Genomic DNA, 15,308 nt, shown 5'->3' on the forward strand with positions numbered 1-15,308 from the left:
AGGAAGAAGGGAAGGATGGACGATAGGAATGATATAAAGGGATGAAGGTGAAGACAAACATGTTGAATGACAACAATGTAAACATACTTCACTATAAGTTAAAGTACTGCAGTATTATAGTGATGTAGTATGCAGTATTACAGTAAAAGTACTGCAGTATTATGAGTGATGTAGTATGCAGTATTACAGTAAAAGTACTGCAGTATTATAGTGATGTAGTATGCAGTATTACAGTAAAGTACTGCAGTATTATGAGTGATGTAGTATGCAGTATTACAGTAAAGTAGTGGTTTGGTCCTCTGACTGATATATTATTATTATGACATCATTAGATTATTAATAGTGAAGCATCAGTGTTAGAGCAGCATGTTACTGTTGTAGCTCCTGGAGGTGGAGCTAGTTTACACTACTTTATATACAGTTAGCTAGTTTAGTCCAGTGGTTCCTGCAGTAAAGTACAAGTACCTCAATCTGTACTGCAGTAAAGTAAAAGTACCTCTAAATGATACTTTAATACAGTAGTTGAGTAAATGTGTCCCTCTTCTTATTACATTACTATGCATGTTGGAGTGAAAGTGATAACAGGATGAACAAAGCTATACAAACATTTCTCCACATATCATTCTACTAGTGAACAAAAGCAAACCTCAGCGAGCCTTTATGTCCTTCCTCTCTTCCCATATTATCACTGGTTTCCTGTATTTACCCCTCACTCATCTCCTTTTCTTCATTTGTCTTTTCATTGCTCACTAACTTCTCCTTCCACACCTTCTTCTTTTTTTTTCCTTTTTGTGCTCCTTACATCTACGAAATCATTTCATTCATTATGTGTGTGTGTGTGTGTGTGTGTGTGTGTCCTCTCCGGCGGAGCATTGTGAAATGAAGAGCTTCACACTGAGAGATGATTATAGTGGTATATATATTTGTGTAATTTGGTGCCGTTCTCGCCACCGCTCGTTAGCGTTTAATGGAAACAGATTGAAGCGTTAATGGCAAGAGGTGCTGACACGCTGTTTGCAGGAGGAAATAGAAGGTGTCCCTGAAATAGCTCTTAACTGGGTGCTAAGTGCTGCTCTGTGTGTGTGTGTGTGTGTGTGTGTGTGGATGTAATGGGCTTGACAGAGAGTCTTTCTCTCTTTAATAACGGTCGTGTCCGTGAACCTGCATATTCGTGTCTGCAGGCGTTTTTTCATAAGAAATGAAACGGGAGGTTAAATAACACTAATGACTGCATGTGTACACACTGACAATCACACACACACACACACACACACACACACAGGCGATTGATTTAAGATTAATAAAGTCATACTTCTACCGTCTTGACATGGTGGAAATAGCAGCGTTTTGAAGCACAGGCGAGCGTCTCTTGGAGGTTAATAACTGAGAGCGAACAGGTGAAACACAACGTCTCCTCTTTGTTTGTCCTCAGCTCCGGACTGTTTTCAGCTTCCAGCGGCTTTCAGAGCACAAAGAGCGAGCAGGCGGAGGTGGCGAGCGTCAGGTTTTTTTATATCGACCGGGAGAGGAAATAATGAAGCTGTTTACGCACGTGGAAGTCACACACACACACACACACACACACACACACACACACACACACACACACACACACACACACACACACACACACACACAATCCTTCTTCTGCTTCTTTTGTTTTACAGGGATCAGCTCTTCTTCTTCTTCTTCTTCTTCTTCTTCTTCTTCTTCTTCTTCTTCTTCTTCTTCTTCTCATCCAGCTGTATTGACACTCTGAAGCAGCTTCTTGTTTTTCCTTCCATCTTCGAACCGTCTGTCCATCAAATTAAAACATACCTGAGTCAGTTTGTTGGCAAAGGCCTCAATACACCGAACAGTATAGTACGAAACATGACAGATAAAATGTAGAATTAGAATATTAAGAGCATACTTTCATGAACAGAGCCTTCATCATTAAGTTAACATCCTACTAGAATAATAATAAATAGGAATAAAATCAATAAAAAGAAAATCAATCAAAGTATGTCTGTGCAAAATCTCACTAGTTAAACTAATCCATTCTCACAAAGTGCAGGTAGTGCGTTCAGTCCAGGCGGGGAGTTCCGGTCCTCTGAAATGAGGCCAACATAAAAGTAACTTAAAACTGCATTCTATCAAAAGGCCACCAGGGGGCGACCGTTTTGGTGTCAAAAGGACTTCCGTCTCTATACAAGTCAATGGAGAATTCACCAACTTCTCACTTGATTTCTAACCTCAGTAAACGTTTTCAAAATGTGTTTATGGTCTCAATCGCTAGTTTAAAGCCTTCTTCAATGCAGTATGATGTTCATTTGGGACATTTTGGCCTCCCTGATTTTATATGTGACGATAAAGCAGGGTATGCATTAGGGCGTGGCTACGTCGTGATATATGCCCATATAAGTAGAATCCATGTTTTTATTTTTCCCAGCATGCACCTGAAATGTTCAAGATGGCGCTGCTCAGATCCGATACTATTGGCCTCCGAGCAGCAGTCCACAAACCAATGGGTGAAGTCACGGATGTTACGTCCATTTCTTATATGCAGTCTATGGTTCAGTCTCTTGACTTGACAGGTGACTAGCTGTCAAGGATTAGAGTGTGTGTGGTTGTGTATATGGGGGGCGGGGGGGACAGTCCATTAATAAGCCTTATGGCCTGCTGGTTTTGCAGCTGATGCTTCTGTATCTTCTCCCTGAAGGCAAAAGGGAGAAGATATGGTGGGAGGGGTGGAGTGGGTCCATTATGATGGAGGTGGCTCTGCTGATGCAGCGTTGCCGGTATAGCTCCATCAGGTAGGGGAGTGGGGCACCGATGATTTTGCTGGCTGTCTTGACCAGTCTGTTGAGCTGCTTCTTGTCCTGTGCGCTGCAGCACCCGAACCAGGAAGTGAAGCCGTAGGTCAGGACTCTCCACGGTGCCCCTGTAGAAGGTGGTGAGGTGTGTGGTGGCGAGGCCTGTTTTCCTGAGTCTGCGGAGGGAGAGTGGAGCCGCTGCTGGGTTTTTTTGATGACTGCATTCATGCACAGTTTGATGTTGTATATTTAGTCTGATCTCTCCGCATCGATGGACGTCAGCGCCGTTATAATGTGTCGAAGTTAAGGACAAACTTCCCCTGATTGTCTTTGAGTCATTTATTTCCCAACTAGCAGCAGCAGCGTGAAAACAAGAAACAAGTCCACACACTGCAGCTCCCAATGCAGGTGGATGTAAGAGGATACCTGTTGTTGGGAAAGGATTCAACAACAAAGAGAGAGATCGTTTTAGTTTATTCTACACAGAGTTTGTCTTTTATACACACGGGTTTATAAGAGAAGTTTATGGGATTAAACTGCAAGAAAATAAACCGTGCTGATGTCTAAAAGAACCCAAACATCTCTGTGAGCCGCCGGGCTTCTCCACTTCTTCTCCGCTCTGAAGCAAAAAAGAAAAAAGACAAACAGACGAGTGTGAGTTTCGTCGCAGACATCACTTCCTGTCACTCTCAAAATGGACCATCGCTCAAACAAAGTCCAAACCGTTCTGAGCTGATCGGAGGCAACGGAGACCTCTGAACTCTGCTCTCAGCTTGAACAGACGGGCCTGTTGGGGGGGTCGAGACTCGCTCCTCAAGGTGTTTTTCGGTGGATGTTTACACCTGTCAGTTGTGTGTTTTTTTGAAGAGGCAGGTGGTCAGTTTGACAAACCTCCCGTCTGTCCGTTCCTTTTGACCTGGCGGCGTCTCAGCGTCGACCTCAAACAGCTGCGGATGCGTTTTGTTTTTGCTCCTCTCAAACTTTTTCCCAGAGTTGAGTTTGTCCAGTTTTTTTTGTTGAGCCTGTGTGCAACGAGAAGCCAGACGGAGGCTGATGGGCTTGTCCGTCCGCATCTTCGTCTCTCGCTCGGCCCTCACATCATCGCCGCCGCCGCTGCCGCTGCTACGCTCCGACAGGCAGATCAAGTCACATTTCTCAGCCTGGTGCACCTGAAACTGAAACGCTCTCCTCCTCCTCCTCCTCCTCTTCGTCTGCATCAATAACCTGCCATCAGCGGCCGCCGCCACTTCTCACAGCAGCATGTCACATAGATGTGACTGTTGCCGTGACGATACCGATGGAGCTCAGACAAGACGGACAAGATGGATATGGAGAGATTGAGCGCGGAAAAAAACACAAAAACACCCCCCCTCTCACCTCAGCACACACACACACACACACACACACACACACACACACATGTTGTAAATATGATACGTCTGGTTCAGTCGCCACCTGTCGTCTGATGATTATTTTAAATGCATAAATTCTTTGTTTTTGGATTAAAGTAGTTTACTAAAATAATCTAAACTCAATGTTCCTTTACTCTGTTTAATGATGTAAAGCCATGAGATGAGGCTGAAAGCTCTATTAAACAACACTGTGTGTGTTCAGGTTTATGAAGTTATTTATCCTACCTACCACATGAAAGTGTGTTCCTCTGGACCAGAGTGAGAAATAAAACAGAATAAATAACTTAAACATAGCAAAGAAACACATTTGAACAATTAAAGAAGACAAGAAAGAAAGATGGAAGGAATTAAGGAAGGAAGGAAGGGAGGATGGAAGGAAAGAAAGAAGAAAGGAAGGGAGGAAGGAAGGAAAGAAGGAAAGAAGGAAAAGAAGACAGGAAAGAAAGATGGAAGGAAGGAAGAGAAGGCAAGAAGGAAGGAAGAAAGGAAGGAAGGAAAAGAAGACAGGAAAGAAAGAAGGAAGGAAGACAAGAAGGAAGGAAGGAAAGAAGGAAGGAAGGAAGGAAGGGAGAAAGGAAAGAAGAAAGGAAGGAAGGATGGAAGGAAAGAAAGAAAGAAAGAAAGAAGGAAGAAAGGAAGGAAGGAAGGATGGAAGGATGGAAGGAAAAAAGGAATTAAGGAAGGGAGGATGGAAGGAAAGAAAGAAAGAAAGAAGGAAGTAAGGAAGGAAAAGAAGACAGGAAAGGAAGGAAAGTGGGCCGCATGTTTGACCCGCTGATGTAATATCATAAATAAAATCACAATTTAATATATTTTCCTCCTAAAATCGTCAAAATATTTCAGTAAAGAACTAAAAAAGTCAAAATCATCAGAAAACATCTTCTGGGAAACATAAACGTCTGAATCACATTTCCTTCCATCAAAGTAGGTCAACAGTCTCTTAACCCTCCTGTTGTCCTCGAGTCAAGGAAGGAAGGAAGGAAGGAAGGAAGAAGGAAGGAAAGGAGTAAAGGAGGGAGGAAGGAAGGAGGGAATGAAGAAGAAAGGAAAGGAGGGAGGAAGAAGGGAGGGGGGGAGGAAGAAAGGAGGGAGGAAGGAAGGAAGGAAAGGAGGGAGGAAGGAAGGAAGGAGGAAGGAAGGAGGAAGGAAGGAAGGAGGGAGGAAGGAATGAAAGGAGGGCGGGAGGAAGGAAGAAGGAAGGAGGGAGGAAGGAAGTAGGAAGGAAGGAAAGGAGGGAGGAAGGAAGGAAGAAGAAAGGAAAGGAGGGAGGAAAGAAGGAAGAAGGAAGGAAAGGAGGGAGGAAGGAAGGAAGAAGGAAGGAAAGGAAGGAGGAAGGAAGGAAGGAAGGGAGGAAAGAAGGAACAGTCAAAAAAAACCCGGGAGGACGACAGGAAGGTTAAAGGAGAAAGATTGTCCTAAAGTTTGAGTTGTGTTTAATTCAGCAAGTTTTAACAACAAGGTAATTCTTTATAAGTTCTTTATATTAAACATAAAACTATAATAAAATGCATTAAGAGAGAATATAAAAACAACACATGGCAAAATAAAAAATACATTTTAACACGATTAAAAGTGTTAAACTGGAAATTAAATTAAGCTAAAATAGAATAAGACATAAAAACAGCAGAATAAAAAGTGTATGATGCAGTGTGAGATGATTTAATAAAAAACAACAAACAGAAAAGTATTCAGCCGTTATTTAAAAGAACAAACTTTGAGCAGACCTGCAGTTTTATAAAGTAATAAATGTTATATCAGAAGTAAATCCACTTTTATTCACCAGAGATATAAATAAAACCGTATTAACTCCTTACATAGGGGAGAGCGGGGTTGGTTGTCACATTCATCAGATCTCTGTCTCTAGAGGGCGCTGTTGTTAAAAAGTGTTGCTACTGAAAGTTTCAGAGTTTAGCTGAGATGTTACTTCAGAGATCATTTCTGGAGTAAACTGCTTGTCGTTAAGGTGAGAGGACGTTTAGTGTTTTTCATGTGAAAATGTAAATATCAACTCTTCAATGTTTCTCTAATTTTACACAATGAGTTTATAATAAAAATCATTACCATTAAACAGTATGCAGAGAGAGCGATAGTTAGGGAGGTTTGTTTCTTAGCTACTCTAAAATATGTGGTTGTTAGCTTTGCTGTTAGAGAAAAAATCCAAACAAAGAGCCAGACTCCTCCAGATGTGAAGCTCAGAGCAGTCAGAGAGATAAACTGTATAATATTGTTATATAAGAACATAAAATGCATTTACAGGAATGTTTTTTCCTGTTTATGTTCTATTGGTGCTGAGATGTTAGGTTGTTGTATTTCAATTAAAATAAACATTTTAAATATTTTTTTAAGACTGTATACATTTTTTATTTTTCTCCATTAAAATAACACAGAGACAACCAACCTCCATAGTGTTTTACTACCAACCTCCATGATGTCTTACTACCAACCTCCATGGTGTCTTACTACCAACCTCCATAGTGTTTTACTACCAACCTCCATGATGTTTTACTACCAACCTCCATGGTGTCTTACTACCAACCTCCATGGTGTCTTACTACCAACCTCCATGGTGTTTTACTACCAACCTCCATGGTGTCTTACTACCAACCTCCATGGTGTCTTACTACCAACCTCCATGGTGTCTTACCACCAACCTCCATGGTGTCTTACCACCAACCTCCATGGTGTCTTACCACCAACCTCCATGGTGTCTTACTACCAACGTCCATAATGTTTTACCACCAACCTCCATGGTGTCTTACCACCAACCTCCATAATGTTTTACCACCAACCTCCATGGTGTCTTACTACCAACCTCCATGGTGTCTTACTACCAACCTCCATGGTGTCTTACTACCAACCTCCATGGTGTCTTACTACCAACCTCCATAGTGTTTTACTACCAACCTCCATGGTGTCTTACTATCAACCTCCATGATGTCTTACTACCAACCTCCATGGTGTCTTACTACCAACCTCCATGGTGTCTTACTACCAACCTCCATAGTGTCTTATTACCAACCTCCATGGTGTCTTACTACCAACCTCCATGATGTCTTACTACCAACCTCCATGGTGTCTTACTACCAGCCTCCATAGTGTCTTACTACCAACCTCCATAGTGTCTTATTACCAACCTCCTTGGTGTCTTACCACCAACCTCCATGGTGTCTTACTACCAACCTCCATGGTGTCTTACCACCAACCTCCATGGTGTCTTACTACCAACCTCCATGGTGTCTTACTACCAACCTCCATAGTGTTTTACTACCAACCTCCATGGTGTCTTACTATCAACCTCCATGATGTCTTACTACCAACCTCCATGGTGTCTTACTACCAACCTCCATGGTGTCTTACTACCAACCTCCATAGTGTCTTATTACCAACCTCCATGGTGTCTTACTACCAACCTCCATGATGTCTTACTACCAACCTCCATGGTGTCTTAATACCAGCCTCCATAGTGTCTTACTACCAACCTCCATAGTGTCTTATTACCAACCTCCATGGTGTCTTACTACCAACCTCCATGGTGTCTTACTACCAACCTCCATGGTGTCTTACTACCAACCTCCATGGTGTCTTACTACCAGCCTCCATAGTGTCTTACTACCAACCAACCTCCATGGTGTCTTACTACCAACCAACCAACCTCCATGGTGTCTTACTACCAGCCTCCATAGTGTCTTACTACCAACCAACCTCCATGGTGTCTTACTACCAACCAACCAACCTCCATGGTGTCTTACTACCAACCTCCATAGTGTCTTACTACCAACCTCCATGGTGTTTTACTACCAACCTCCATGGTGTTTTACTACCAACCTCCATGGTGTCTTACTACCAACCTCCATGGTGTCTTACTACCAACCTCCATGGTGTCTTACCACCAACCTCCATGGTGTCTTACCACCAACCTCCATGGTGTCTTACCACCAACCTCCATGGTGTCTTACTACCAACGTCCATAATGTTTTACCACCAACCTCCATGGTGTCTTACCACCAACCTCCATAATGTTTTACCACCAACCTCCATGGTGTCTTACTACCAACCTCCATGGTGTCTTACTACCAACCTCCATGGTGTCTTACTACCAACCTCCATGGTGTCTTACTACCAACCTCCATAGTGTTTTACTACCAACCTCCATGGTGTCTTACTATCAACCTCCATGATGTCTTACTACCAACCTCCATGGTGTCTTACTACCAACCTCCATGGTGTCTTACTACCAACCTCCATAGTGTCTTATTACCAACCTCCATGGTGTCTTACTACCAACCTCCATGATGTCTTACTACCAACCTCCATGGTGTCTTACTACCAGCCTCCATAGTGTCTTACTACCAACCTCCATAGTGTCTTATTACCAACCTCCTTGGTGTCTTACCACCAACCTCCATGGTGTCTTACTACCAACCTCCATGGTGTCTTACCACCAACCTCCATGGTGTCTTACTACCAACCTCCATGGTGTCTTACTACCAACCTCCATAGTGTTTTACTACCAACCTCCATGGTGTCTTACTATCAACCTCCATGATGTCTTACTACCAACCTCCATGGTGTCTTACTACCAACCTCCATGGTGTCTTACTACCAACCTCCATGGTGTCTTATTACCAACCTCCATGGTGTCTTACTACCAACCTCCATGATGTCTTACTACCAACCTCCATGGTGTCTTAATACCAGCCTCCATAGTGTCTTACTACCAACCTCCATAGTGTCTTATTACCAACCTCCATGGTGTCTTACTACCAACCTCCATGGTGTCTTACTACCAACCTCCATGGTGTCTTACTACCAACCTCCATGGTGTCTTACTACCAGCCTCCATAGTGTCTTACTACCAACCAACCTCCATGGTGTCTTACTACCAACCAACCAACCTCCATGGTGTCTTACTACCAGCCTCCATAGTGTCTTACTACCAACCAACCTCCATGGTGTCTTACTACCAACCAACCAACCTCCATGGTGTCTTACTACCAACCTCCATAGTGTCTTACTACCAACCTCCATGGTGTTTTACTACCAACCTCCATGATGTCTTACTACCAACCTCCATGATGTCTTACTGCCAACCTCCATAGTGTCTTACTACCAACCTCCATAGTGTCTTACTACCAACCTCCATGGTGTCTTACTACCAACCTCCATGGTGTCTTACTACCAGCCTCCATAGTGTCTTACTACCAACCAACCTCCATGGTGTCTTACTACCAACCAACCAACCTCCATGGTGTCTTACTACCAGCCTCCATAGTGTCTTACTACCAACCAACCTCCATGGTGTCTTACTACCAACCAACCAACCTCCATGGTGTCTTACTACCAACCTCCATAGTGTCTTACTACCAACCTCCATGGTGTTTTACTACCAACCTCCATGATGTCTTACTACCAACCTCCATGATGTCTTACTGCCAACCTCCATAGTGTCTTACTACCAACCTCCATAGTGTCTTACTACCAACCTCCATGGTGTCTTACTACCAACCTCCATGATGTCTTACTACCAACCTCATGATGGGGTTGGTTATCACAAGTACACAAGACATATTAGACGGTTCATATGTTTTGAACAGAATCAGCTGAAGGAGAGTAAGACCTCTCTATTGCTACCTGACACGTTAGGCTTTCATTACAAATTAAAAGGGAATTTATTCAATTTATGGTTTATGAGGAATTCAAAGGAAAGTAAAAAGTGTGACTACCAACCCCGTTCTCCCCTACTGTTCATATTCTGACTCATAATTAATCTTTACATCAGTTCACATTCATAAATTCATTAGTTATTAATAAATATTTGATTAATCTGATGGAAAATAGGTTAAACTTGTATATTTGCAAATATAAAAATGTGTATCAGCTGCACAAAATGTTTAAAAAAGATGCATTTTATTTCCATTGTTGTAAACTTTGGGTCACATTAGGAAAAGTTTGGGTTAGGGTCAGCTGTTAAATGTAAAAATGGGTCAAATTATTTTTTCTTTCTTTCTTTCTTTCCTCCTATTTTTTGTATTTTCTTTCTTTCTTTTTCTTTCTTCCTTTCTTTCTTTCTTTCTTCTTTCTTTCTTTCTTTCTTTTTCTTTCTTTCTTTCCTTTTTCCTCCTATTTCTTTCTTTTTCTTTCTTTCTTTCTTTTTCTTTCTTTCTTTCTTTCTTTTTTCCTCCTATTTCTTTCTTTCATCATACTTCTTGTTCTTTCTTTTTTTCTCTTCCTATTTCCTCCTTTCTCTCTTTCTTTCTAGGTGGATAAAATATGTAATATTTATCATTCTTTTGTGGTTACACCATTTGACATTTTCAGGAGCATTCAATCTCACTTTTGGTAAAAAAAAAAAAATGGTGCAAATGTCATTTCAAATGATATAAAACCAACAAAAATACTAAATGCACATTTTAACAAACCTGATGCTGCTTTTAAATCTAGTTTAACTGATTTATGAATTAATAATCTTTACTAACCTTATTTATTTATCTCTGACCTACTTAGATATATTTCCCAACCTCTGTATGAACTAGTCTCCTGATAATAAGCTGATTGTTTAACCTGCAGAGATGCTTTCATGCATCTTTACTATAAAATATCTATAATAATAATTCCACTTTAATCTGAGTCTGAGACTTTAACAGAAATATTTAAAAACACTAAATATAAACATCACACTGCTGAGAATCTGCTCAAAAAAAGACACAAAGTGGAAGAAAACCTGCAGAGAAAAAGCACCATCTGTGCCGAGAGCGCTGACATCCATCACACACACTCCATCCATATTTCCCTTTCACACACACACACCCCTCACCCCCTTTATAACACACACACACACACACACACACACACACACACACACACGCCACAAGATAATAGCTGAAAGTTGGACTCAGCCTCAATCAATACTTCCCCTTAACCCCCCTCCTCTTATTATCAGCACTAATCTATATCTCTTTGTCTCCTTTTCTTTAGAGAGTCGCCTCCTTCACTTTTTTCTTCTGTTCTTTTTCACAAATTACATTAAGGGGGACAATCCCACGTTTTTTTGTGAAGGTAACAAATGTAAAAAATGACCTACATCGGAATTAGACAGAGCGAAATCAGGCCAAGACGGGAAGAAAAGAAGAGAAAGAAAGAGAAAGAGAAAGAAGAGAAAGAGAGGGGAGCGTCGATTGGAAGTTGATTGTGGATATTTCACTTTTGCTGCCTTTTTTTTCTCTTTCGGGACAAAAGAAAAGAGAAAAGAAAGAGGAGGAGGGGGCCCGAAACACAAATAGTCTGAGAGTCCTCGCGGGCTAAAATGGCAGCGTTAATAAAAAAGCTAATGCTCGTCTCGGATGCGTTGCCGGCGGCGTCGAAGGCGTCGGAAAGCAGCGCCGACCATTCTTTCAGGGGAAGCCACCACCACAGCGGTCTTTTGTCGGGCCATGTGTCACGCTCAGAAACTTCCCATCCCCGAAATGTACTCGCCACAATAAAGGCAGAGTGAGGCAAGAGTGTTAGGCTTTTCATTTGGCGGGGGCCATTAACAGGAAAGGGTCTGAAAGGACTGGAAATGAACCCAGGATGCTCTGCCCTTCTTTTTCTTCTTCTTTTATTATTATTATCACTTGTTCTGTTGATTCTTCTGTCAGCGACCCCGAAGACTCGTTAGCTGCTTCAGGCGATGCTAACGTCCTCAATCCCCCTTTTCTTCCTTCCTTCTGTCCTTCCTTCCTTCCTTCTTTCCTCCCCTCCCTCCTTCTCTCTTTCTTTCCTCCCCCCTACATTCCTTATTTCCTTCCTCTTTTCCTTTCTTCCTCCCTCCCTCCTTCCTTCATTCTCCCTCTCTCCTACCTTCCTTCCTTCTTTCCTCCGTCCTTCCTTTCCCTTCCTCCCTCCTTTTCTTCCTTCTTTCCTCCCTCCTTTTCTTCCTTCTTTCCTCCTTCATTCCTTCCTTCCTTTCTTTCATTTCCTCCCTTCCTTCCTTCCCTCCTTTCCTTCCTTCCTTCTTCCTCCCTTCCTTCCTTTCCTTCCTCCCTTCTTTCTTTCCTTCCTCCCTCCCTCCTTTACTTCCTTCTTTCCTTCTTTCCTTCTTTCCTTCCTCCCTTCCTTCTTCCTCCCTTCCTTCCTTGACTCGAGGACAAACAACAGAAGAATAAGAGGGAAAGGGTCTGAAAGGACTGGAAATGAACCTGGGATGCTCTGCCCTTCTTTTTCTTCTTCTTTTATTATTATTATCACTTGTGTTGTTGATTCTTCTGTCAGCGACCCCGAAGACTCGTTAGCTGCTTCAGGCGACGCTAACGAGCTGGAAGCAGGAAAAGCTTTTTACCTCAGAGTCAACAAAACTGATCTACTTACAGTTACTGTGAGAGTCTGTAGATCTGATATCTGATTCCTCTGATGGTCAGAAACATTCAAAACTGGTCAGGATGATGCTCTTCATGATAAAGGGACAAATTCTTCATAATAAAGGAACACACATGCTGCAAAGCTTTTCTATTAAAGACAAAATGTGTATTTGAATGCACCAGAAGTAGTTATTGATTTATAAAGTTATTCCAAAACTATTTCCTTTTATTTGAAGCACCATTAAAACACACATATTGGGTAATGGCTGGTTAATATGTTACTGAACTGAACTGAAGCCTGAATTCAGTCTATTGGACACACCGGTTTATAAACATGTGATGCTTAATAATATTATGTATTATCCAGTAAAGAGAACTTCTCATGCACAGTCAGTATTATTGATCAGCTGCTGGTCGGTCAGAGGAACAAACAACGAGCTTCACCTGCAGCTTCGAGTCACATGACCAACCGTCACAATCACAGTTAGAAGTTCATTTTTTCACACTGTTCCTGTCGTAGTGGATCAATCCTTTGTTATAGATCCAGTTTTAATTAATGAGACGGACTTATAGAAGTTAAGAAATTCTGGGATATTTAATGAAGGAAAAGAGGAGAGAAGATGCCAGTTTAAAGGTTTTAAAAATGATCTATAGATGAGTAGATGATCCTCAAAAATGTGAGTTTCTCCTGCTGCAGCTGATGTCTCGTCTCCTCCTTCTCGTCTTCTCTTCGTTTTCTCTTCTTCTTCTCGTCTTTTCCTCGTCTTCTCCTTGTCTCCTCCTCGTCTTCTCCTCGTCTTCATCTTCTCTTCGTCTTCGTCTTCATCTTTTCCTCGTCTCCTCCTCCTCGCCTCATCTTCATCTTCTCCTCGTCTCCTCCTCGCCTTCTCCTCGTCTCCTCCTCGCCTTCTCCTCGTCTTCTTCTCGTCTTCGCCTCATCTCCTCCTTGTCTTCTCCTCGTCTCCTTCTCGTCTTCTCCTCGTCGTCTCCTCCTCAGTCTCCTCATCTCCTCGTCTCCTCGTCTTCTCCCCGTCTCCTCCTCGTCTTCATCGTCTCCTCCTCATCTCCTCCTCGCGTCTTCTCCTCGTCTTTTTGTCGTCTCCTCATCTTCATCTTCTCCTCGGTCTCCTCCTCGCCTTCTCCTTGTCTTCTCCTATTCTTCTCCTCATCTCCTCCTCGTCTCCTCGTCTCCTCCTCGTCTCCTCGCCCCCTCTTCGTCTCCTCCTCGTCTTCTCCTCATCTCCTCCTTCCTGGCTGCTGCTTGTTTTTCCCACTCTGAGTCACTTCCAGTGTTTTCCTCACATGTCGGCCATGTTGGCGAGTGTTTGTGTCAGCTGACGGCTTCACAGAGGAGCTGCAGCCAACCGAGGTGGGAACTATTAACCACAGCGCTGGAGAACACACACTGCCAACGTAGCGCTGTGTGTGTGTGTGTGTGTGTGTGTGTGTGTGTGTTGTGTGTGTGTGTGTGTGTGTGTGTGTATGTGTGTGTGTGTGTGTGTGTGTGTGTGTGTGTGTGTGAATCAGAGCACATTCATGTATCACCTCTTTAGTTTCTAGCTGACGTGATGATGTGTGCAGTCATCAGTGGTTTATAATACACAGAGCAGGAAGCTTTCTACTGAAATGTTAAAGGATCATTCTGAAGGTTTTCTATATTTTGTTCTTCATGTTTTGGATCCAAACCAACAAACAACGGATCTACTAACAAGTATTGTGTGTGTATGAAAGTCTGATATATCTAATCTCTGTTGTTGTTGTTCAAAAACTATTAAAAACACACTCAGAGACTCCTTCCTTTATTAAGAGTTTGGTCATGTTAGTTAGTCATGACTAATAACATCATCATCATGTTTTCAGTCTCTGAGAGTAGTTCTTTGTCAGGAAGCTCTGCTGAGTTACAATCTTATCGGTTTCAAATTAAAATGGAAGGATTGATCGACAGGAACAGTGTGAAAAAATGAACTTCTAACTGTGATTATGACGGTTGGTCATGTGACTCGAAGCTGCAGGTGAAGCTCGTTGTTTGTTCCTCCGACCGACCAGCAGCTGATTCAATAATACTGACTGTGCATGAGAAGTTCTCTTTACTGGATAATACATAATATTATTATGTATTATGTTGTCCTCGAGTCAAGGAAGGATGGGAGGAAGAAGGAAGGATGATAGGAAGAAGGAGGATGGGAGGGAGAAGGAAGGATGGAAGAAAGGAAGAAGGAAGGAAAAGAGGGAGGAAAAAGGAAGGAAAGGAGGGAGGAAGGAAGAAGGAAGGAAAAGAGGGAGGAAGTAAGGGAGGAGAAGAAGGAAGGAAAAGAGGAAGGAGGAAAGGAAGGAAAGAAAGGAAGGAAGGAAAGTGAGGAAGGAAGAAAGAAGGAGGGAGGGAGGGAGGAGAGGAAGGACAGAAGGAAGGGAAGGAAAGAGAGAGGAAGAAAGAAAGAGAGAAGGAGGGATGGAAGAAGGACAGACGGAAGGAAGGAGAGAAGGAGGGAGGGAGGAAGGACAGAAGGAACAGTCAAAACATAACTTTATAAATAAACTTCTTCTGGTAGTAAACTTTTTACTAATTTATTATGAAGTGTGTTCCTTTATTTTAACGTGTGTTTAATTATTTTTTGGACAGCAGACAGGTGTCATTAACTTTATTAACGTTGGCTTTGTTTGTAGCTTTAATCTCAATCTTTCTCTAACTGCAGATGGAGATAAATAACTTATAAACCATCATATTGACTAAATCTCGTGTGTTCTGTGTCAGGTCTGGACCCGTC

The 15,308-nt window shown here is 42.3% G+C and overlaps 1 protein-coding gene across 1 annotated transcript in view; it reads left to right on the forward strand.

Moving 5' to 3' along the window:
- The window catches only part of LOC133981833 (calcium-dependent secretion activator 2-like), a 64,931-nt gene extending 63,396 nt beyond the window's left edge, over positions 1 to 1,535 (forward strand). The window contains 1 exon segment of the mRNA XM_062420691.1: positions 1,450 to 1,535. Coding sequence (XP_062276675.1) covers positions 1,450 to 1,535 — 86 coding nt within the window.
- Positions 1,536 to 15,308: the final 13,773 nt, after the last annotated feature.

The sequence above is a fragment of the Scomber scombrus genome, chromosome 6, assembly GCF_963691925.1.
Source record: "Scomber scombrus chromosome 6, fScoSco1.1, whole genome shotgun sequence".
NCBI lineage: Eukaryota > Metazoa > Chordata > Actinopteri > Scombriformes > Scombridae > Scomber > Scomber scombrus.